Here is a 20514-nt window from a genome sequence, read left to right as displayed (position 1 = left end):
ACCCAGCCTCTAGGCAGTTCCCACGAGGGAGAAAGACTGGCATCTGCCAGCAGGGTGGATGCATGCACCCAGCTTCACATGCCCTCCTGATAGCAGAGGGAGCACCCAGCTCTCCTACCCTCTCTGGGTTAAAATGATTATAGGTCGGCATTGGCCCCACCTCCACTCCCTGGGGGAAGACTTCTTGTCACCTGAGGGAAGCTGTGTCCAGCGACCTATTGAGCCCAGACCCATTCCTAGCTCCTAAGAGAAATCTCAGGATTGGGTATGGTGAGCTCAGCGGCCACCCCTGCAGGTGTCTGGACAGCACCTTTGGTGAAGCCACCTGCAGTGACCCAAAGACTTCTTGGCTGGGACAGAGGATCCCCCATATACACCCAGCCCATGGTCAGCTCCAAGAGTGACAAGCAGGATCCCAGGTGACAGGCCCCAGCTCCCTTTGTTCTGCTCCCCAGTTCCACCATCCACCCTCCACCCACCAAGCAGAGAGAAAATTCCCCTGCGGGCAGGACAAAGTGTGGGGAAATGTTTCACACAAAACACCAAATAACTACAAGCAGGGCTTCTCCTAAGCCAGGGTGTTATCCTGCTTCAAATCACTACTGGATGTCAGGGGACCGTGGGAATCACCTCAGCAGGCACCTGGCACCTGTAGGGGACAGGGGGGCAGCTGCAGGTCGGGGAAAGGGCCCCTGCTCACAGATCGCTGACAGCCCAGCGGATTCAACCTGGCCACGGATCGCCCCGGAACGCGTTGCTCAGGCCCACCCGGGACTGAGAGCGAGACCCCCAGAGCGTAGGTCCACACAGCACGGGCAGCGGCTGGGCAGACGCTGTGCCCACGGTGGTGCACAACGGTACCGCTCGGCTCGCTCCCGGGCTCCTGTGAGCGAGGACAGGGAACAAGACGGAAGAACTCTGAGGGTGTCCACGCGGAACGCAAGCGTCTGGAGGCGGCCAACCCCGGGACACCAGGAGGCCGCGGTCCGGGTCGCTGAGAGGCAGGTTAGTGCCCCCGGATTCTGCCTCCCTCGCCCGCCCTCCTGACCGTCTGAGCCGCCGGTGGAGCCGGGCTCCGAGAGAGGCAGTCACCAGGTCCCCTCTGATTGGACGGCTCGAAGTCCCAGCCGGCGCCTCCGCAGCTTAAAACCAAGGCGGGGGCAAGTGGGAGCCAGAGCCCGCCCCCGGGCCGGCCGGCGCGCCGCGGTGAGGAGGAGGAGGAGGAAGCGGCGGCGGGGCGGAGGCGGGCCGGAGAGGCCGGGCGCGAAGGCTCTGGAGCAGACGGACCGCCGGAGGGGCTCACGAGGCGGGGAACCACTAGCGGCGGCCGGCTCCGGCGGGCGATGGCCGAGCTCAAGTCGCTGTCAGGGGACGCATACCTGGCGCTGAGCCACGGGTACGCGGCGGCCGCAGGCCTCGCCTACGGGGCGGTGAGGGGCCCCGAGGCGGCCCGCGGCTACGGCGCGCCTGGTCCGGGCAACGACCTCCCCGCGGTGCCCGCTCCCCGCGCCCCCGCCGCAGCGGCCGAGAGCAGCGGCGAGCAGAGTGGCGATGAGGACGACGCCTTCGAGCAGCGGCGGCGGCGGCGCGGGCCGGGGGGCCCGGCGGACGGGCGGCGGCGGCCCCGGGAGCAGCGCTCGCTGAGACTCAGCATCAACGCGCGCGAGCGGCGGCGCATGCACGACCTGAACGACGCTCTGGACGGGCTTCGCGCGGTCATCCCCTACGCGCACAGCCCGTCGGTGCGAAAGCTCTCCAAGATCGCCACGCTGCTGCTGGCCAAGAACTACATCCTCATGCAGGCGCAGGCCCTGGACGAGATGCGGCGCCTGGTGGCCTACCTCAACCAAAGCCAGGGCTTGGCCGCGCCCGTGGCCGCCGCGCCCCTGACACCCTTCGGCCAGGCTGCTGTCTACCCCTTCTCGGCCAGCGCCACGCTGGGGCCCTGCCCGGACAAGTGCGCCGCCTTCTCGGGATCGCCCTCAGCGCTCTGCAAACACTGTAATGAGAAGCCGTGAAGACCCGGGACCCCTTTCGCAGCGTCCTCCCGTTTACGTTGTCCCCTGAGTCGTGTTGCCAGCACTGGAGATGCTTGGCTGGACCCCAAGTGGAGAAGGCAGCCGGATCTCGCTCCCAGACCGTGGGCGCTGAACAGTTTGGGGCCGCGGAAAGCGCGAAGCCGGACCTGGCACCGAAATTCACGACCGGGACTCCTCAGCTCCTGCTGGGCACTCTCCCTGATCTTGGCCAGGGGTCTAGGAACAGGCGGTGGCGGGTGACTAACCGCGGTCCCTTCGGCCACCGCCACTACCTTCCAAAAGAAGAACGTGGCAAAGTCACAGGGCCGCAGCGGGGGCGGATACTGGTCCCACCCAGGACGGGGTCTTGCCTAGCGCCGGCCCAGGAGCGCAGGCTCCCAGCGTCGCGGGGTTTAGCCCGTGGGTAAGGCCTGGTCGGCCTTTCCAGCCACACTGCAGGGACATGCTCCCTCTGGGCGTTCCCAAGAATGCGCGTCTCAGAGCACCTCCCGCCTGTGCGGGTTCCAAGGCTTCAGCCCTCCCCTAGCGAGTACCGTCGTGCGCTGTAAGACTCAACCACCGCGGTGTGCAAAGGAGCTGCGGCACTGCGCAGAAGGACCTCGGCAACTTTCCGGCCTTTCCAAGTCTGAGTTAGTTCTATTATTTTCTTTCCTGCCAAGAGGCACAGGAAGAGGAGGCCTCTTTGAAGTCGGCGGATTCATCCCTGAACATGCCGGGACCCCTCAGCTACCGCTTTCTGCCCGCTGGGATGGAGACCTTGGTGACCCTCTGCCTAGGAGGACTGATGAAGGAGACAGGTCCTCAGCCGGTGCGGTGCGGTCAGCGCAGGCCCGATCTAGCCCCAGGACCAATAAAGTCCCCTCCCTACCAACTCTGGACGTTTCCAGGGAGGAGGCCGGGCTACGGGTGAGTAATCTGTTAGGATTCGGGTGCCCCGTGGCGGTAAGCGGTGGCGGGTCTGTCTCTCAGAGTTGGTACGAAGCTCAGAATTCTGCCACTCTCCTTGGTCCACTGGGCAGCGCACAGCCCACAGGGTAGCCCCGCACAGAACTGTCCCCGCTTGTTTGCACCAAACGGCTCCATCAATCGATTTCCTCTTGGCAATGCTGTGCTCGCTGCCGCTGCCGGCAGAGTGCCTCCGTCCTGGGGAGCGCCTGTCCAAGGCGCTTAACTCTAATTAATATATTTTAAAAGGCCTTTTTGTATTTGCAAAATGAAGTGTGATTGAGTCTATTCATGAAGACATATGCTAATACTGGTTCCTGCTAATTTCCACTTTAATTTTTTTCAACATTCTTTCCCCTCAATAGTTCAATTTATGAGTTTTGCCCATCCAAAAAGCTTAGTGTTAGACTATTCCAGATCCCTTTGGTAAGTCAAGGCAGGAAAACTATGTTATTTACTTGTGGGGTCATTTGAAAGCCATCTGACATCAACTCTGTAAATTACTTACATGTTGTAATTTAAAAGTCATGTGTTTCAGTTAAGACAGATATGTGGTACATCGTGAATACCATCAGAATAAAGTATTTGAAATCAAAAATAACATGATTAAATTTTAGCATCAAATTGAATAGTGTCCATCTGTGACTGAAATCATAATTTCAATTTTCAGATGTGTTAAGGGACAGCTGCTTCTAAGGCCCAAAAGTCTCCGAGGGGCTGAAACGGATCCACAGCACGCTATTCCTTAGCTGATACATGAAATAAGAAAAGGGGAAGGAAAATCTTCCCCTGTTGGGTAAAATCGATTTTTTAAAAAGAATCGTTTCATTAGTCAAAAATTTTTTGGATAACAGCTTGAAATAAAAGTTCAAATTAAATTTAGCTATCTTTTGCATTCCCAAGCTGTGAGCTGTGGGTCTGTTGTTCTCTGAAATGTCAGCAAGTCTTTCATCAGTGTTGAGTGGTTTCTCATATTGAGATTAAGTAGCTTTTCAGTAGTGCTGGCTAATGAAGCCATCCCGTCTCCCCATCCCGGGTTTTGCAGGCCCAACTTCCTCTTCTCAGACCACCACCACCACTGCATGGCCAAACCTCAACCAGCAAGGGGAGCCTGTCCCACCCGCAGCTCTTCTGCAGTAGCCTAGGTGGGGCCCTGGCTGTCTTTCTTCCCCAGGGCTGTGCTCCTGCGGGTGTGTGGAGATCGGCTGTGGGTCACCTGGGAAGAGCTTCCCGGCACAGGGCTGGCTTGGGGGTGAGTTAAGTGGGAAAGAGCTTAGCTTCTGAGGGGAGTGGGGCCAGCCCTGTGCAGAGCTCAGGTGTAGGTGCTGAGATGAGGCAGCTGTCCTACGGCCCTTTGAATCAGCGCGTCCCCCATGGAGCCGAGCAGGCCGTTTCCAAGAGCTACATAATAAAAAGTGAACAGGTGAAAGTAGCTGTTGATTACTTTTATTCACCCCAACATATCCAAAATATTACCATATCCTATGTCTTGGAAAAGTCCATGTTTTTAAATGATCAATGAGATCTTTTACTCTTTTTGGTACCAAGTCTTCAAACTGCAGTCCTATGTGCAAAGCCTGCCTCCATCTGGACAGCCACGTGTCCAGTGCTCAGTAGCCACCCATGGTTAGCCAGGCCCCCGTCTGGGCTGTGTGCTCAGCCCCCAAAATGACTGTTCCTTCCCCTCTTTGCCTAATAGTAACCAGAAATGTCCCCTGACACGGGGAGTAAATTCTAGAGCCAGACAAACAGGCAGTAGTCTTCCTCCAAAGCGTAGGTGGGGCTGCGGCAGGCAGCAAGAGCAGCCCTCACCGTCCTTCTGCCAAGAGAGATGGGGGCGGTGCCTCTACCAGGTCTCAGGTTCCCCCGGCCCTCCAGCCTCACATTGGATACCACACCTGAGCCTGAGCAGTAGCAAAATCCCCCCACCCCCACCAAAGAAGGCATATGCAAGGTCACAACTATGGTTCCCCCACCCTGGGGAGGGGCAGTATTGGAGCAGGGCCACCTGCCCCTGCTAACCACCCAGGTGAAGCTCTCCGCACCTTGATGACCAGGGTTCATCTCCTGTCTTGAGCTCCTGGCTTGGCCTGTCTGGGGGATGGTTCCTGACAATCCTGGTTCATGCGGGCTTGGTGCCAGCTTCTCTGAGCCCAGTGGAGGCGCCCCTAGATGGGGCAGAAGAGTCAGTTACCCAGCCAGTCCTGCACTGTCTGACCTCTGGCCTGCCTCCTCACCCCAGGGCACCCTCTAGCCTGCCAGGTGGAGAGCCCCACACAGGTCAGAAGACAAAGGCAGCCTCCTGGCCTCTGCTCTCCTTCCTCCCATACACACCCAGGCCACCGCACACTTCTCCTCTCCCGTCTGGTGCCCTGTGGTCAGTGCAACCCAGCCTGCTGCCTTTGCCATCCACCCAGGAGGCCCCTGCACTTGCAGCCCCCAGGTGCCCAGGGTGCTTTGCGCCCACAGGCCTTTGTTCCCTGGCTTGCCGCCAAACATCCCTGGCTTGCAGACAGGGGCAGCAGGCTTCCAACTGGGGCAGAGCTACCCTCGCTGGGCTCTCACCCTGGGCCTAGGACTGGCCCCGCTGGACACCAGCACCCTCCGTCCACCCGCCCTCCTACCAGCAGGCTGGCCTCCTGCTGCTCCTCTTGTCAGTTTCATCCCCAAAAGAGCTTTGCCCTCCCCTTAGTGCAGGTGTTGCCTGGTCACTGGGGAACCTTTTCACCTTGTGACCAAGCTAAAGAGCACCCCAGTACAGACGAGGCTCAGCCAAGAGGCCTGTCCGCTTCCTACAGGCCGGGATGTTAACGGAAGAGGCGCCTCCCTATAAAGGTCCAATACAGCCTTCCTAAAGGGGGGGCCAGACCATGCAAACATCCCCCCAGCCCCAAAGCCACTCTGGCTTCTCATTGGCTGTTGAAGAGGACCCTGAGCGGGACCCCGAGCAGCAGCCCCTAAGCCCTGGTTAATCCAGCAGAGAATGATTACAGCAATTTTATAATGTAAATTTGTTTGTGATATGTTTTTAGTCTTTAATCTCTTTTGGCATCCCATTTGAAGGGATGGAGATAGAGGGATTTGCTCTGTATTAAATCATTTCTCCAACAATTGCCTCTTTGGACTTGTGGCCCTGGCCACTGTGTTCCAATACCCCAGCAAGAGTCTGTTCTATAAAATTGGAAAGTTGATACACGGTTGCAAATTTAACCCTGGAAGAGCAAAGCCCTGGTTGCTGCTAATGCACGGAGGTCAGGGGGTGAGGAAAGAGACCTGGGAAAAAAGAGGTTGACGTGTGGTGCTGGGGCTGCGGCTCAGTGGTGGAGCACTCGCGGAGCACGTGTGAGGCGCTGGGTCCAGTCCTCAGCACCACATAAAAGTAAATGAATAAAATAAAGGTATTGTGTCTACCTACGACTAAAAATTTTTTTAAATAATAAAAAAAGAAGCCGATGTGGTCCTTTCCAGGTCCAAGTGCCCGAGAGTGTTTGCTTGTGTACCTAGAGAAGCTGCTTCTGGTCTCAGAAGTGTTCTTGAGTCTCGGGTAAAGGAGGGTGTGTGTGTGAGGAGCCCATGTGGACGGGAGCCTCTGGGGAGGCCTCCTCTCTCCCCAGGTTGTGTCCATAACTTGAACGGAAAGGCAGCAGCTGCCGTCTGGGCTTCCAGAAGCAACACCAAGCCCTGCGTGGACCCGCAGGTGGCCTCGGTTCCCCATGACACTCAGGCCCCCTGGCAGCCCTGCTCACCCTGGGCCACCAGGGATGGGAGCAGACTTTGGCTCAGGAGTTCCCAGGAACAGTCCGGGTGCTTCAGAGAACTCCAGCCCCTTCCCAGCCCAGCTGGTTCTGCCTGGAGTCCCCTTTTGTCCACACAATGAGCCCACAGTCAGTCTCCCTCCCGGGAACCCCTGATTCAGCCTGACGTGCGGCCAATCTCCCGGGTCCACGCGCACAGCCCTGTCTGTCCTGATGAGGCTTCAGCCGGTCTGGACGTTTGGCCGCAGCACACAGGGTGCTCACCACGGCCACGAGGCATCTGACAGGACGCATCCTCATTGCCAACGGTTTGCAGCCTCTGCTGGTGGTGTCGAGAGCCGCGTGCCCTGCCGGCTCGGCACTTCCAGCTCTGACTACAGATGACACTGACATCACAACACCCCTGGGAACAGCTGGGCTCTGAGCTTCATGCATGAGGACAAACCATCTTCCTCCAGCAAATATCAGTCCCCAATCGTCCTCAGCCCGCCTCTGCCCAGGGGCTCCGGCGCCAGTGTTTGACGAGGATCAAAGATGACCTCAGGGGGCACACTGCAGCCCACAGGCGTGACTGGCATGGTGTGGGCAGGAACCAGGACTCTGAAGGCTCCCAGGCCCCGCCTGTGGAGCAGCCCAGACACCGTCACAGTGACACATACTGAAGGGGACCTGTGTGTGTCACTGGATGGGAGCACCCAGGAGCTTCTGCACCCAGGTTCCCATCTCCCAGGGCCCAGCTGGTGCCCAGGGCATCTGGGCATCAGCCAGTTCTGAAGGAAGGGCCCTGGGTGGAAGTGCCTCACCCCACCACAGTGCTGACCAGCCGCTGGACAGGTCTGTTCCAACCCCCAGGGCCCTTCAAGCCCTCGGTGCAGCGCAGTGAGGTTGGAGCTTCTGTTCAACATCCAAGACGAGAGGCAAGATGCTTTTGATGTTAGAGAATCTGAGTTTCCAAAGGAAGTGCCTTCCACCTGCTGCTGAAACTCAAAAGTAATCCGCTTCTTCACCCTCAGATCTTCTCTCTGGGCCCAGGGGTCAGCAGTGATGTCGCAACCACTGTGACTCTCCTGCACACCTCGGTGACACCCAGGGCACCGATTGAGGGCGGGCTCTGCTGGAGGGCTGTGGGGCGGGGAGCCAGTGCCCTGGTCCCCTCCCGCTCTCCGAAGCTCCGTCCACCAACATGTGCTCCTGAAGATACCCCATGTGCACTATGGGACCTGAAGTCAGTCGCTGCCCCAGCGCAGGCGCGGACCCTACCAACTCCAGGGAGGCCTGGTCTGGAAAGGCAGCGCTGCCCAGCCATATCGCCGGTCAGCCATCTCGCGGCCTTGTGCCAGGTAGAGCAGGGAGGTGGGGGGAGCATAGAGCTGAGGCGGGGCACCCTCTTTCTCTCTGCCCCAGTGCTACCCCCAGTGCTGCCTGAACGTGCGCACGATAAGCACAGTCGCACGGTATGCACATGTGGGCACGTGTTGTGTGTGGGCATTGTGTGTGGTGTGCCCTGACGGTGCTGGGTGCCCGTGCTGCTGCCCCGCCTTCTCCCTGTAGAGCCCCTGGATTCAGGGCCCTGGTCCTAAGCAGACTGTTCTCGTCCCACCAGGACGCCTGGCTCTGAGAGGCCTGCGCCCCTTCCCCTCTGCCCGCAGTCTGGCCTTGCACGTCTGACTGAGGTTATGTGGGGACCCACCTCCCAAGTTTCCCAAGACAAAGGCCGTCCTGGGAAACAAAGAGCCAGGGTGGGGCCAGCAGGGCAGCTGGGTCCTTCTCCAGGCCAGCCCTCCCCTCAGCCTCCTCCCCAGCTAACTTGTCAGTCGACTCCTTGCTCAGGGGGCATGTGTTCTCACCATGGTGCTGCCCTCTGCCTGGAGAAGGGGCCCAGGGTGGGAGCGAGGGCAGAGCCTTCTCACGACTGTCAGGCAGAGGGCTAGATGCAGCTGAGCCCCGGGCCCTCACAGGTCACCTTGGCTCAGCTTCAGTGGACCGTATGGACAAAAGGGAGCACAGTTCCCACTCAGGTCCCCCCAGGTCCCCCCAGGTCCCCACTCTGGAGGAAATGGCCCCTGGGGTGGGGAGAAGGGAGAGCAGAGGGCAAAGGCTCCCCACCCCGGCCAGAGCGCCCAAGCACAGGGGCCTGCCCCGACCCAGCCTGATGGTCTCCTGGAAGGAGGCCTCAGGGACCTGCGTGGAGGGTACAGGGACCACAGCAGAGCCGAGGAGGACAGCTCACAGCCTGGCTGCCACAGCCAGCCCCCAGCTTCCTGTCCCGTGGGTGAAGTCCGAGCAAGGACAGAACCGGCCAGGGGGCTGACCCAGGGTGGTCTTGGGCGTCTGGCCAAGCAGCTGACTTCTCACTTAGCATTTGCAGGAACAGACACTATGGAACCATTGGGGACAGGACCCTCACACCGGGGCATGTGACCAGGGCTGTGGCACTGCCCAGGCCACCCGACAGGCCTTCTTGAAACCTGAGGCCCACGGGGCGTGAGACTTGACCCCCCTCGGCCTCTGCTGACAAATGTGTTTTTGAAAGGTCCCGTTTCCAGAGCTTTCTGGAGTTGAGAACTGTGATCCTGGGCAAGGAACCGTAGGGTCATCCTGGCCATGATTTCCAAGGGTGGCTGCTGGTAGAGGCTCAGAGGGAGGCCATTCTCCCCAAACAGCAGAGCTCAGACTCTGACCCAGTCCGCTGTGCCCCAGCAGCCCCACGTGTGCACTGTCCCAAGACACAGCACAGAAACACGGCCCCAGACCAAGGCCCAGGGGCAAGGGGCATCCCCTGGAGATACAGGCCAGAGCTCTACGGGCGCCTGGCTGCCCACACGGCTGCTCTGAAGTCAGGTGGGACCTTTCCGTGCAGATCAGGAGACACAGCCAGGACCACTCATGGGACCCAAGAGAGGTGGCATCCGCTCAGTGCAGGGGGACATTCTCATTGTAGAACTACAGAGAGCCAGGACAGACAAATGTGGCCACAGCCAGCACGGACTCTGTAGGCAGGTCATTCCCTGGGCTGTGGTCACTTTCTGGGTTCCGTTTCCTTACCCCTGGTACCTCGACACATCCTGGCTACCTCCTCACTGCCCAGTGTCTGGGCCTCTTTGTCTGCTGTGCTGGACAAGAGGTCGGGCGGCCCACCCTGCAGGACATGAAGCCTGGAAGAGGGGCAGGGGTGGCCACGTGTTCTCTGGTTTCCTGCTAATTATGGCTGACTTAAAGGGCGCTTTTGAGGGTCCTAGTTCTCCTCAGCCTGCTCTTTGGTGGACTGCTCGAGCGTGGTGAGGACTCTGTGTTAATGACTACCGCAGCTATGGAGGAACTCTCAAGGACACTGACCCACTAAGCAGCCTCCCTACAGCTTGCAGACTGGCCTTCTGCTGCCCCCACCTTGCACCTCTCCCCCCATGGGCCTTCTGAGCAAGGTCGAGGCCCTGCTGGGCAGGCTCCCACCCTGGGCAGGGAGGGGCTGCGTCAGGACCCTGCTGGGGTGAGTCAGGGGCCTGGGCTCCGCCCCCAGCACCCCAGGCCCTGTCCTCAGCATACCCTACACCAGGAGACTTGGGCCTCTGTCCCTCCTCCATGGAGTGTCAGAAATGACCACGTTGGGTATTGAAGAGTAAGTGGGCCAGTCCAGGCTAAGTGGGGGTCAGCTGCTGTCCTTGCCAGGAGGACTGGATAAGCAGAAGCCACAGTGGTAGCCCCAGAGGAGACAGGGACACCCCGGTGGTGAGCTCAGGGTTGCCCAGTGTGTGGCAATGATACTGAAGACCTGTCAGAAACCATAGAATAAAAATTAGTCGTGGAATATCTGCAGAAGGGACAGGTAATGCACATATAGATGAGAACAGAGCAAATGAGCAGGGGCTCCAGAATCCAGCCCAGGGGAGGGAGCGGGGCCTGGGGAGGGAGCGAGGCCAGGGGAAGGAGCGGGACCTGGGGAGGGAGCGGGGCCTGGCGAGGGAGCGGGGCCAGGGGAGGGAGCGGGGCCAGGGGAGGGAGCGGGGCCTGGCGAGGGAGCGGGGCCTGAGGGATGCACCCCCAGCCTCGGGCTACATCTGTGAGGTGGGAAGATGGGGGCTTTTCCCTACTCACAATGTTTTTGTTGTTACCAGGGATTGAATCCAGGGACACTTAACCACTGAGCCACATCCCCAGCCCTTTTAATTTTTTATTTTGAAACAGGGTCTCGGGCTGGGGCTGTAGCTCAGTGGTCAAGCACTTGCCTCGAGTGTGTGAAGCACTGGGTTCCATCCTCAGCACCACATAAAAAATAAATAAAGATACTGTGTGTTCATCGACAACTAAATAAATATTTTTTAAAAAACACCATAGAATGTTTGATAATTCAATTAACAATCAAAAAAGAAAAAGAAAAAAGAAAAGAAACCGGGTCTCACTGAGTTGCTGAGGGCCTAAGTGCCCAGGCTGGCCTTGGACTTGGCTTCCTCCTGCCCTTGCTGAGGTCACAGGCCTCACTGGGCCTGCCGGCTTCTTCTCACATCTTGTCTCAACTTTCTCCTCGGGTTGGGCTTCTTGGTGGAGAAGTCTTTAATAACCCAAACAAGTCCTCAGGGGCGAGTGACAGTGCCCAGCTGGAGACCCCAAAGGCCCCTCCAGCCTAATGGGGGCCCCTCCTGTGCCGGGGACTGCGTCCCCCGGGAGGCGCTCATAATCCCCTGTGGCAGTGCAGTTATCCCTCAGGCGCGATAGGATGCATGTGATTAGATTTCCTGTAATGACCCTAAGTACATCTTTGCAATTTTCATTTTGCTGAGAATAAATATAGATCCCTGCCCTGTTGCTGACTCCCATTTTAATCCAAAATCGCTCATTAAATAGAGACCAGCAGACGTGGATGGGTGAGGCCTTGGGCTGAGCCTTGAACGGAGGTGCAGATCAGCAGATCAGCATCCAGATGGACAGAAGCAGCTGCCCTGCATGCTGGGCGCGGATCTGCAAGGGTGACCTGCTTCTCCACACATCGCACATACTAACTGCAACCTGAGGGCCAGGGCAGGCGTGGCCCTTCCCCAGGCCTCTGAAAGAAGCCTGCCTAGAAGGCTCTCTGGGTGCAGGGAAGGCCCACTCCACCCAGGAGCAGCGCTCCTGCCCAGGCGAACAGTCTCAAGGCCCAGTGGGGCCTTCTGCCCAGTCCCTCCTGGAGACGCCTGCCTGATACCTGCCCAGATACACCCAGCTAGGAAGGTGCGATTTAAAAACAGCAAATAAATCCCACGTACTACATGAGACATATATATGCCAAAATTGTATTTGTTGTTGCACATCTGAAATTCAAATTTCACTGGGCTTCCTGTGCTATTTGCAACATCTGCCCCCTGCCTTCCACTTCACACATACACTTAGCCCCCAAAATCCCCAAGTCATATTAACTAGGAAAACTCATGTGGTTGAAACACCCAGTGGAGACCCACCTGATAACCCTTCCTCCAAAAGATAGCATGCCTGCCTGCCCCCCAGGTTTCCTGGGATAGGCCTGGCCATGGAATCTGCAGCCCTAGCACAAAATGAAATATGAAGCCCTTATTCCAAAATCATTAAAGATTTTAGGTGTGGACACATCCACATGTGACATGTGTCCATACACACACATGCACACAGACCCACTCATACCAGTACACATGCACATTCACACCCACCCACTCACAAGTCAACTCAAGCACACAAATGTACACACACACATACAACCACTTCCATGTGCAGAAAACCACCCATGGTCACTCACACATGCGCACACCCCACACACCCACTCCCCATGCATGCACACACACCCACCCACACATGTGCATACTCACCCACAATCATATTAAAAAATGCATGCACACTCACACACTCACTATTACACACCCACCTATGCTTTGGACACACACAAGTACACACCCACTCACACATATGAACACTCAAACACCAAAACTAACACATGAGCACATGTATGTATACCCACTAACACCTGCACACACCCCACTCACACATATGCATATGTACACAAATGCATGCACACCCTCAAACCCATGAACCTGTGTGCACACCCACACATTCTATCACACATGTACACATCCCCTCATGAGTATGCACATGTACATAAAATCACTCATACCCAATCGAAAATGCACATGTGCACACATCCACTCACACATGTGCATACCCACTAACATATGCACATCCTCAGACACCCACTCACAGATGCATACATGCCCAGCCCCCCACTCACACATGTGTGCATGTACATCACACACACACACCCTCTCATGAACACACACACACACCACTAAAGCACACACATGTAAACACACATACACACCCACTCACAGATGCACACTCACACATCCACTCAAGCAGGTGCACACACACACATCCACACATGCATGCTTGCACACACTTCCATTTGGACATTTTTGCTTTGGGAAGTGGTGACAGGTCACCCTTGTCCTGTCCCTGGGAGCAGCGTCCACTCAGCCTCTGTGGAGGGGCAGCCAGGCTGTTCCCTCCTTCTGGGAAGGTGCTGAGCGCTCTGCTGTGGGGCTCTGACCTTCAGCCCAGCTAGGGCCCACGTGAAGCCTGAGCCATGCTGTCCACACAGCTAACAGGATGGCAAGAGCCCACCAGGGGCAGAAAACACCGTGGCCACACTCAGCAGGGGGGTCATTTGCAGCCTCTAGGAGGAACCCATGATGTTCCATAGACCCCCGCGAGCGAGCAGGGAGCAGCCCAGATGTGGGGGGACTTCTCGCCTGCTGGAGCCGTCTCTGCATCTCCCCCACCACCAAGGGGAGTGTTCCTAATTAAAGCAAGAAAGTAGTGGACTGAGAGGTGGCCCCAGAAGATAGGTCTGCACGGGTCCAGCTTGACCTGCAGGCAGCCACCATTAGCTGTGTGAGGTCCCTGAGTCACCCTGGCCGGTGCTCCCTGCATGGTGTCCCAGGATGCCACTAGAGCGGGCATGCAGCATCTACACGGGCCCTGGCCTCCGCAGACACCCGACTGGCATTGCTTGAGGTAAGTCAGGTGCTCTTGTCTTGGATGGGGTCACTCTTGGGGGACCAATACACACACCCCTCCTTCTCACCCAAATTGGAGGGAGCCACTTGTTCTCACACCATCCAGGACCACACTTCCATCTCCACGGCTCCAGCAGGTCGGTCCCTGGTGGCCCTGGACCTGGCTGCCTGTCTTCAGTCTCCGGCCACCTTGGTCCTCATGCTCAGGGGCTCAGTTGTTCCAGAACAAGGTTCACATCCTAATCTGCAGAACCTGTGCACCTTGCCTCCTATGGAGACACAGGTGACTAGGCTGAGGCTTGGGTCCCGACACACACCCTGGCCAGAGTAAGAGGGACTCAGGGACGGACTGACATGGCAGGGGTGACAGACAGCAGAGAGCCGTGTGGCCAGGAGCTGAGGACTGACAGCCTTCTCCAGGTGCAGGAGAGGTGAGGAGGACTTCTGTGGAGCTCCCTGGTGTAGGGCTTCGGCCCCAGGGCCTCTGAGCGCCGGGTCTCGGTACAAAGTCCAGCAGCCCCAGCTGAATTCTGCAGGCTGGATCAGGGACCATGGAGATGCCCTCTTCACACCAGGGGGTGCTCATCTTAGTGATGATACAGAGGCAAGAGCAGAAGTGGAAGGAGAGGGGGAGAGAAGGAGTGCCGGCCAGGCACCAGGTGGGAGCATGAAGCTGAGGACCGCAGCGGCCGCTCCTCCTAGACTCCGGAGTCTCCTCCCCAGAGGGGCTTCTCAAACTCAAGGGAGAACAAAGAAATCTCTGCTCATCCCCCCAGGACGGGCAGGGTCCCCTCCTGGATCCCCACAGGGAGGGAGTGACAACCTTGAGCAACCCAGGCAGGTCCCTGGAGGTTCACCAAGGTTGTGTGAAGGTCATGCAGCCCATGGACAGGGAAGAGTTTGCTACTTCCCTTAGTCTTCACCTGCCCAGGATGAGAAGTCCCATCCTCAGTGGGGACAGGGTCAAAGGGCAGCCACCACACCCCCTAAATCCACAGGGACAGCTGGCACATGACACATTCGGCTCTCTTCTGTAACTTTGTTCCCCCAAAGGAACCCCCAGAGTGAGCAAGCCAGCTGGGCCCCAGAAGCCAAGCAGCAGGGACACTGGACCCTCAGGGCCCTTCTGCCCCCTGCCCAGGAGCCGTGCTGTGGGTGGTGGGGACTGTGGCATCAGGCAGCAAGGTGCATGCTGAATGCTCAGGAAGACCTCACACGCCTAGGGACCCCCCTCATCCTGCTGCCCAGGTGAGGGGGCAGAACACCCGCAGGGCCTCCCCATGAGCTTCCCACAGAGCACCCGTCCCCCGCCTGCTCACATCAGGACTGGGGCCTCACAGGGAAAGTTGGCAGCTGCCGTGCCCAAGATGTGGCCCTGAGCAAAGTGCCAAGCTCTCCCCTGCTCAGGAGACCCAACGTGGAGCACCAAGGCACCCAGAGGTGGTGGGCATGTCGGAACGCCAGGAGGAGGCTGCGCCAGAGGGCCAGAGTGCTGTCCATGGGCTGCACCTTAGTGGCCAGGGAGCCTCAGCATCCAGCCAGGAATCGGGCGCAGGCTGTTCCAACAGTAAGCTGCGGAGTGTGGGCATTCAAGCCCTGTGTTTCGGTGCTGGGGACTGAACGCAGGGCGCTTTACCACTGAGCCTCATCCCCAGCCTGACTTAACTTTTATTTTGAGCAGGGTCTTCCTAAGTTGCCGAGGCTGGCCTGGAAGTTGCCTAGCCACCCTTGTGCCTTGTTTTCCCCATTTACTAGAAGGCCACCACACCTTCTCAAGAGAAGGATCGCCCCCAAAACAGAAAAGGTGCCTGTTCTAAAGCCCTCACACTGGAGTAGCTCCTTGACAGCGACTCACAGGAAACACCAGAGATCCCTACCACAGGTAAAATAGTGACAGGTCTGCACTGGACACTGAGACTCGGCCTCTGTAGTTGCATGGGGATGTCCCCAGGGGTAGCCAGTCTCCTTCATCCACCCTTTTCAGGTTCTTTGCTGAGTGGCACACCTGCTTCTCCAGGCCCCTCAGGAGCTGGCTGACACCCATGCTGTCTGGGGCCGGTCCACCTACCCAGAAGCCCTGTTCACTCGCATCCTGCACACTGGGTGTGGCTGGTGTGAGTGGCACTTGCCGGCCCCTCGAGGGTGAGCTTTCCATCTCTGTGTCCCTACTTATCTGTACTGAGTCCCCTGTCCCCAGACACCCTGCCCAAATGCTTGGGAGGGGAGACACAGCTAGGCTGGTTTCATCTGCCCACCAAGACTGTCTCTTATGAGCAATAATAAACACCCATGTTAATTAACTTAATGGCTTAACCCACTGACCACCGTATCACGGGGCACCATGCTGGGTCCCATATAGAAATCACCATATTAAGTTTCCTTTCTGTGGTTTACTTTAAGCTTCTATTGTTTTAAAACAAAGCAAAAGTTCTGCTAGAGCATTCTGAAGGGATGCCGGAGGTTTGTACCCTCCCTCCATGCCACAGTCTGGCTGGGCACAAGATCATGAGCCACTCACAGCTTTGTAGATTCAAACAGCAATTCTTTATTCCCGAACTCACACCGGCCCTCTACAAACACGTTCTCCAAGTTCTGCCCGCAAAATTCACGTACTCCACCAGGCTTTTTTTCCCAAATACTTTCTGAATCCCACAAGAACTCAACGGGAACTCAGGCAGCAGGATACGCCCTATTCCCAGCAGGAATAACCTTAAACCTGGAACCGTCCTAAACCCAGATTGTCCTAAACCCAAGGAGCGGGATACTCCCTAAAACCTGCAGGATACACCTTAAACCTGGATCCGCCCTAATCCAGTAGGATCCTTCCTAAACCCGGATCCACCCTGGTCCTTGAGCAGGGTCACCTTTCTCAAACATACATGCAATGTCACAGCGAATGTCCAAGGCAAGTTCATTTCCACGAGTCCTTCCTCTAAGCAACATGGGGTACGCTGGCAAGGAAATTTCGATGCGTCATTCCTCCTTGGCAATGGCCCTCAGCACCTCCATGCAGTGGACAGAAGACTACAGATCCTGGGATCCCAAAATGCCCCTAGATAGACTCTTTACCACTGAGCCACATCCCCAGGCTTGCTTAACTTTTATTTTGAGACAGGGTCTTGCTGAGTTCTCATCCCTCTGGCCTGACCGTGAGCAGAAAATTGGGACAGCCACAACCAGGGTCTGGATCAATGGCCAAGAGACTTGGACAAGCTGACCTTAGCATCCTGGTCTGCAAAATGGGTTTTAAGACCTTGATATAGGCTGGGCCAGAGCACACTGCCCCCTGGGCCTGCAAACCCCCAGGAAGTGTGGGCCCTTAATGCAACATCAGAATGCATGACAGGATCAGGCTCACAGAAACTGACTGACCACCACTCAGAAAAGGTGATTCCCAACGTGGGCATGAATATATCTTCTCCTGTGGAAACGTCTCCCAGCTGAGACAACCACCCAGCAGGGCAGCCTCTCCACCAGGTTGACAACCACCTTCACTGCGCTTGGTCATCTACACCCCTGCCCACTGCCATCCATACCCACCTGTGAACCTGCCCACCTGCACCCTGCCCACCTGTGAACCCCCCCACCTGTGAATCTGCCCACCTGTGAACCTGTCCACCTGCACCTACCCACCTGTGAACTTGCCCACCTGCACCCTGCCCACCTACACCCTACCCATCTGTGAACTTGCCCACCTGTGAATCTGCCCACCTGCACACCTACCAACCTGCACCCTGCCCACCTGCACCCTGCCCATTTGCACTCTTGCCCACCTGTGCCTGTCCAAGTATACCCCTGCCCACCTGCACCCTGCCCATTTGCACTCCTGCATACCTGCACCCTGACTACCTGTGCCCTGTCCACCTGCACATCTACCCACCTGTACTCCTGCCCACTTGCACCACTGTCCACCTGTGCCCTGCACACCTGTACTCCTGCTCACCTGTACGCTGCCTACCTGAACACCTACCCACCTGTACTCCTGCCCACTTATACCCCTGCCCACCTGTGCCTGCCCCTCTGTACCCCTGCCCACCTGAACACTTACCCACCTGTGCCCTGCCCACCTGCACCCTGCCCACCTGTGCCCTGCATATCTGTACACCTATCCACCTGCACCCCTGCCCACCTGCATCTTGCCCACCTGCGCCCTGCCCACCTTGTCCTACACACCTGCCCACCTGAACCTTGCCCACCTGTGCCTGCTCACCTGTACCCTGCCCACCTATGAACGTATCCACCTGAACACCTCTCCACCTGTGCCTTGCCCACTTATGAACCTACCCACCTGAACACGTACCCACCTGTGCCCTGCACACCTGTACACCTATCCACCCGCACCCTGCCCACCTGCATCCTGCCCTCCTGTGCCCTGCCCACCTTGTCTGCACACCTACCCACCTGAACCCTGCCCACCTGTGCCTGCCCACCTGCACCCCTGCCCACCTATGAACCTACCCACCTGAACACCTACCCACCTGTGCCTTGCCCACCTATGAACCTACCCACCTGAACACCTACCCACCTGTGCCCTGCACACCTGTACACCTATCCACTTGCACCCTGCCCACCTGTGAACCTACCCACCTGAACACCTATCCACCTGTGCCTTGCCCACCTATGAACCTACCCACCTGAACATGTACCCACCTGTACCCTGCACACCTGTACACCTATCCACCTGTACCCTGCCCACCTGAACACCTATACACCTGTGCCTGCCCACCTACCCACCTGTGCCAGCCCACCTGCACCCTGTTGCACCCCCAGGCTCTTCATCAACATGGTGCCAGCAGCAGAGTTGCACTCCGACTTCCTGCCCTCAGCCTGGCTGCCTTATTGCTGTTGCTGGTCAGGCCCAGGTCAGGAGAGGAGTCTACTGACGGACAAGGCCCAGCAGAAAGCTGGACACAGGTTGGACAGCCCCTCCCCTGGCATCACTTCCTGTGGATGGCCCAAGGTGCCTCTGGGAAGGGACTCCAGGTGAGTGGGTGTCCCCCTGCCTGGGCCAGAGCCAGTGAGGCGTTGACCAGGCCAAGTGGCATTTGAAACACAGTGGTTCTGAGACCCTGGGGCTTGCCGGGGGCCACTTCTCCTGAGCAGGGGCTGCCTCACCTGAGCACCTCACCTGAGCGCCTCACCTGAGCGCCTGGTGAACAGGGCTACTGTGTCTCCAGGTCTGGAAGTCCTAGGTTTACCTGGGGAAGTCAGAAAGCAGGAGGTGTTCACCCACCGTGTGGTAAGTGTGGGCAGAGGAGGCCACCGTCTGATGGCTTTGGCACCCCTGTGGGCCCAGGGGCCAGTATGAGACTCAGGATTCACTCTGGACGGTGGTCTGTAGATCCTGGGGCTAAATGCATCAACCAACCGAGGCAGAGGCATCGAGGCCTCCTTTCCCAGAGCAGAGTGCAGAGCCAGGCCTCGAGGCACCAGGCCCTTCCAGAGCTGAGCCCATCCCCACCCAGGCTGGGCCTGTCTGTGGGAGGCCAGAGACACTGTGCTAGTCTTGGTGGTCTGTGTCAGGGTCAGGGAGAGGAGGCAGGGTGCCACAGGAGGGATGCGGACCATCGTTACTACCGCCATCACTGTGGTCCAGTCCGCACGTCCATGGTGCAAACAGGAAAGGCAGACGGGTCAGAAGCCTCAGGGCACTTGTGTGGGGGACATCCTGTCCCAGGTCCTCGCCAGTCCCCGGGGCCTCTGTGGGGGGCAGGCCTGTCTGGAGGCGAGCTCTTTCTCTGCTAGATGAGCTGGAGTGAGAAGCAAGTGAGTGCATCCATGGGCCTTAGCCCCTCCAGGCCTCCATGCCTGGGCCTTCTCTCTCCCTCGCAGTCTGGGGAGGTGTCTGACTGCATGCACGTCCTGGGTCATGCCAACCCTGTGCCCAAGAGAGAAGTGTGACCTCCGCAGGCTCCGCCCATTCTGCGATGCCCTCGAGGGCCCAGGAGGCAGTGCCAGGCAGCAGTCCATCTCCGAGGAGCAAAGCCGGAGCTAGTGCCACAGAGAGGCGCCTACCGGGTCCTCTCCACTGTGGCCCAGCTCCCGCCAGCAGCCTGGCTCATGCATATTGATGAGGCCTCCTTTGTGCTGAGCCAGCTCCTGGCCACGTGGTCCCACTCAGGCCTGCTGCCCAGCAGCGGCCGCTCCAGGTTCAATTCGGACTTTGTTGAATGTCAGGTCGCACGGTGACGACAGATGGACGCTAGCTTCAAACCTCTGTGTGCTGAGCCCACACAAAAGAGCCCGGGATGTTCTTAACATGGCACACTCGCCTCGGGCAGGTTTCCAATCCCATCTACCCGAGGCTCGGGCTTTTTATCAGTCAAACGCCTTAAGCACTTTGTCAACTTGGACATCTGGCCACACGTTTAAAATTTTTTCCTTTGCTGAAATATTTAGTAGTGTGACAGGGGCTTAGCTGGAGACGGGTGTCAGGCAGGGCTGCACCCAGCCACTGAAGCAAAGAACCACCGGCGCTGTGCTAGAGACCTGGCTCTGAGGGGAGGCAGGGCAGCCATGGCAAGAGTCGGGCGCTGCCCTGGCAGGAACTGCTCTTCTCTGCCCAGGTCTGGATGTGCTGCTGCCAGGGGCAGGATCGATGGGCCACTGGAGCCCCCTCTGAGCTGCCAGCAGCCAAAGGCCATTAGAGACCCGGGAACCCAACACAGTCACAAGGGGACAGGGACTCACATACTTGTGTCACAGACCCTCGAGGGCTCCACAGTGCACAGTGTGCAGGAGGCGGGGCCGGCCCAAGTA

At 58.0% G+C, this 20514-nt stretch overlaps 1 protein-coding gene across 1 annotated transcript; it reads left to right on the top strand.

The window, feature by feature from the left end:
* The first annotated feature begins 1161 nt into the window (after positions 1-1161).
* Positions 1162-6392, top strand: Bhlhe23 (basic helix-loop-helix family member e23). The gene has a single exon (XM_078052141.1). It carries the CDS (start codon positions 1344-1346, stop codon positions 2016-2018), a length of 675 nt encoding a protein of 224 aa, XP_077908267.1. The 5' UTR covers positions 1162-1343; the 3' UTR covers positions 2019-6392.
* Positions 6393-20514: the final 14122 nt, after the last annotated feature.

This window comes from Ictidomys tridecemlineatus, chromosome 5 (genome assembly GCF_052094955.1).
Source record: "Ictidomys tridecemlineatus isolate mIctTri1 chromosome 5, mIctTri1.hap1, whole genome shotgun sequence".
In the NCBI taxonomy this organism is placed as follows: Eukaryota; Metazoa; Chordata; class Mammalia; order Rodentia; family Sciuridae; genus Ictidomys; species Ictidomys tridecemlineatus.
Note: the sequence above shows the minus strand (reverse complement) of the source record. Positions and strands in the feature narration are given on the sequence as shown.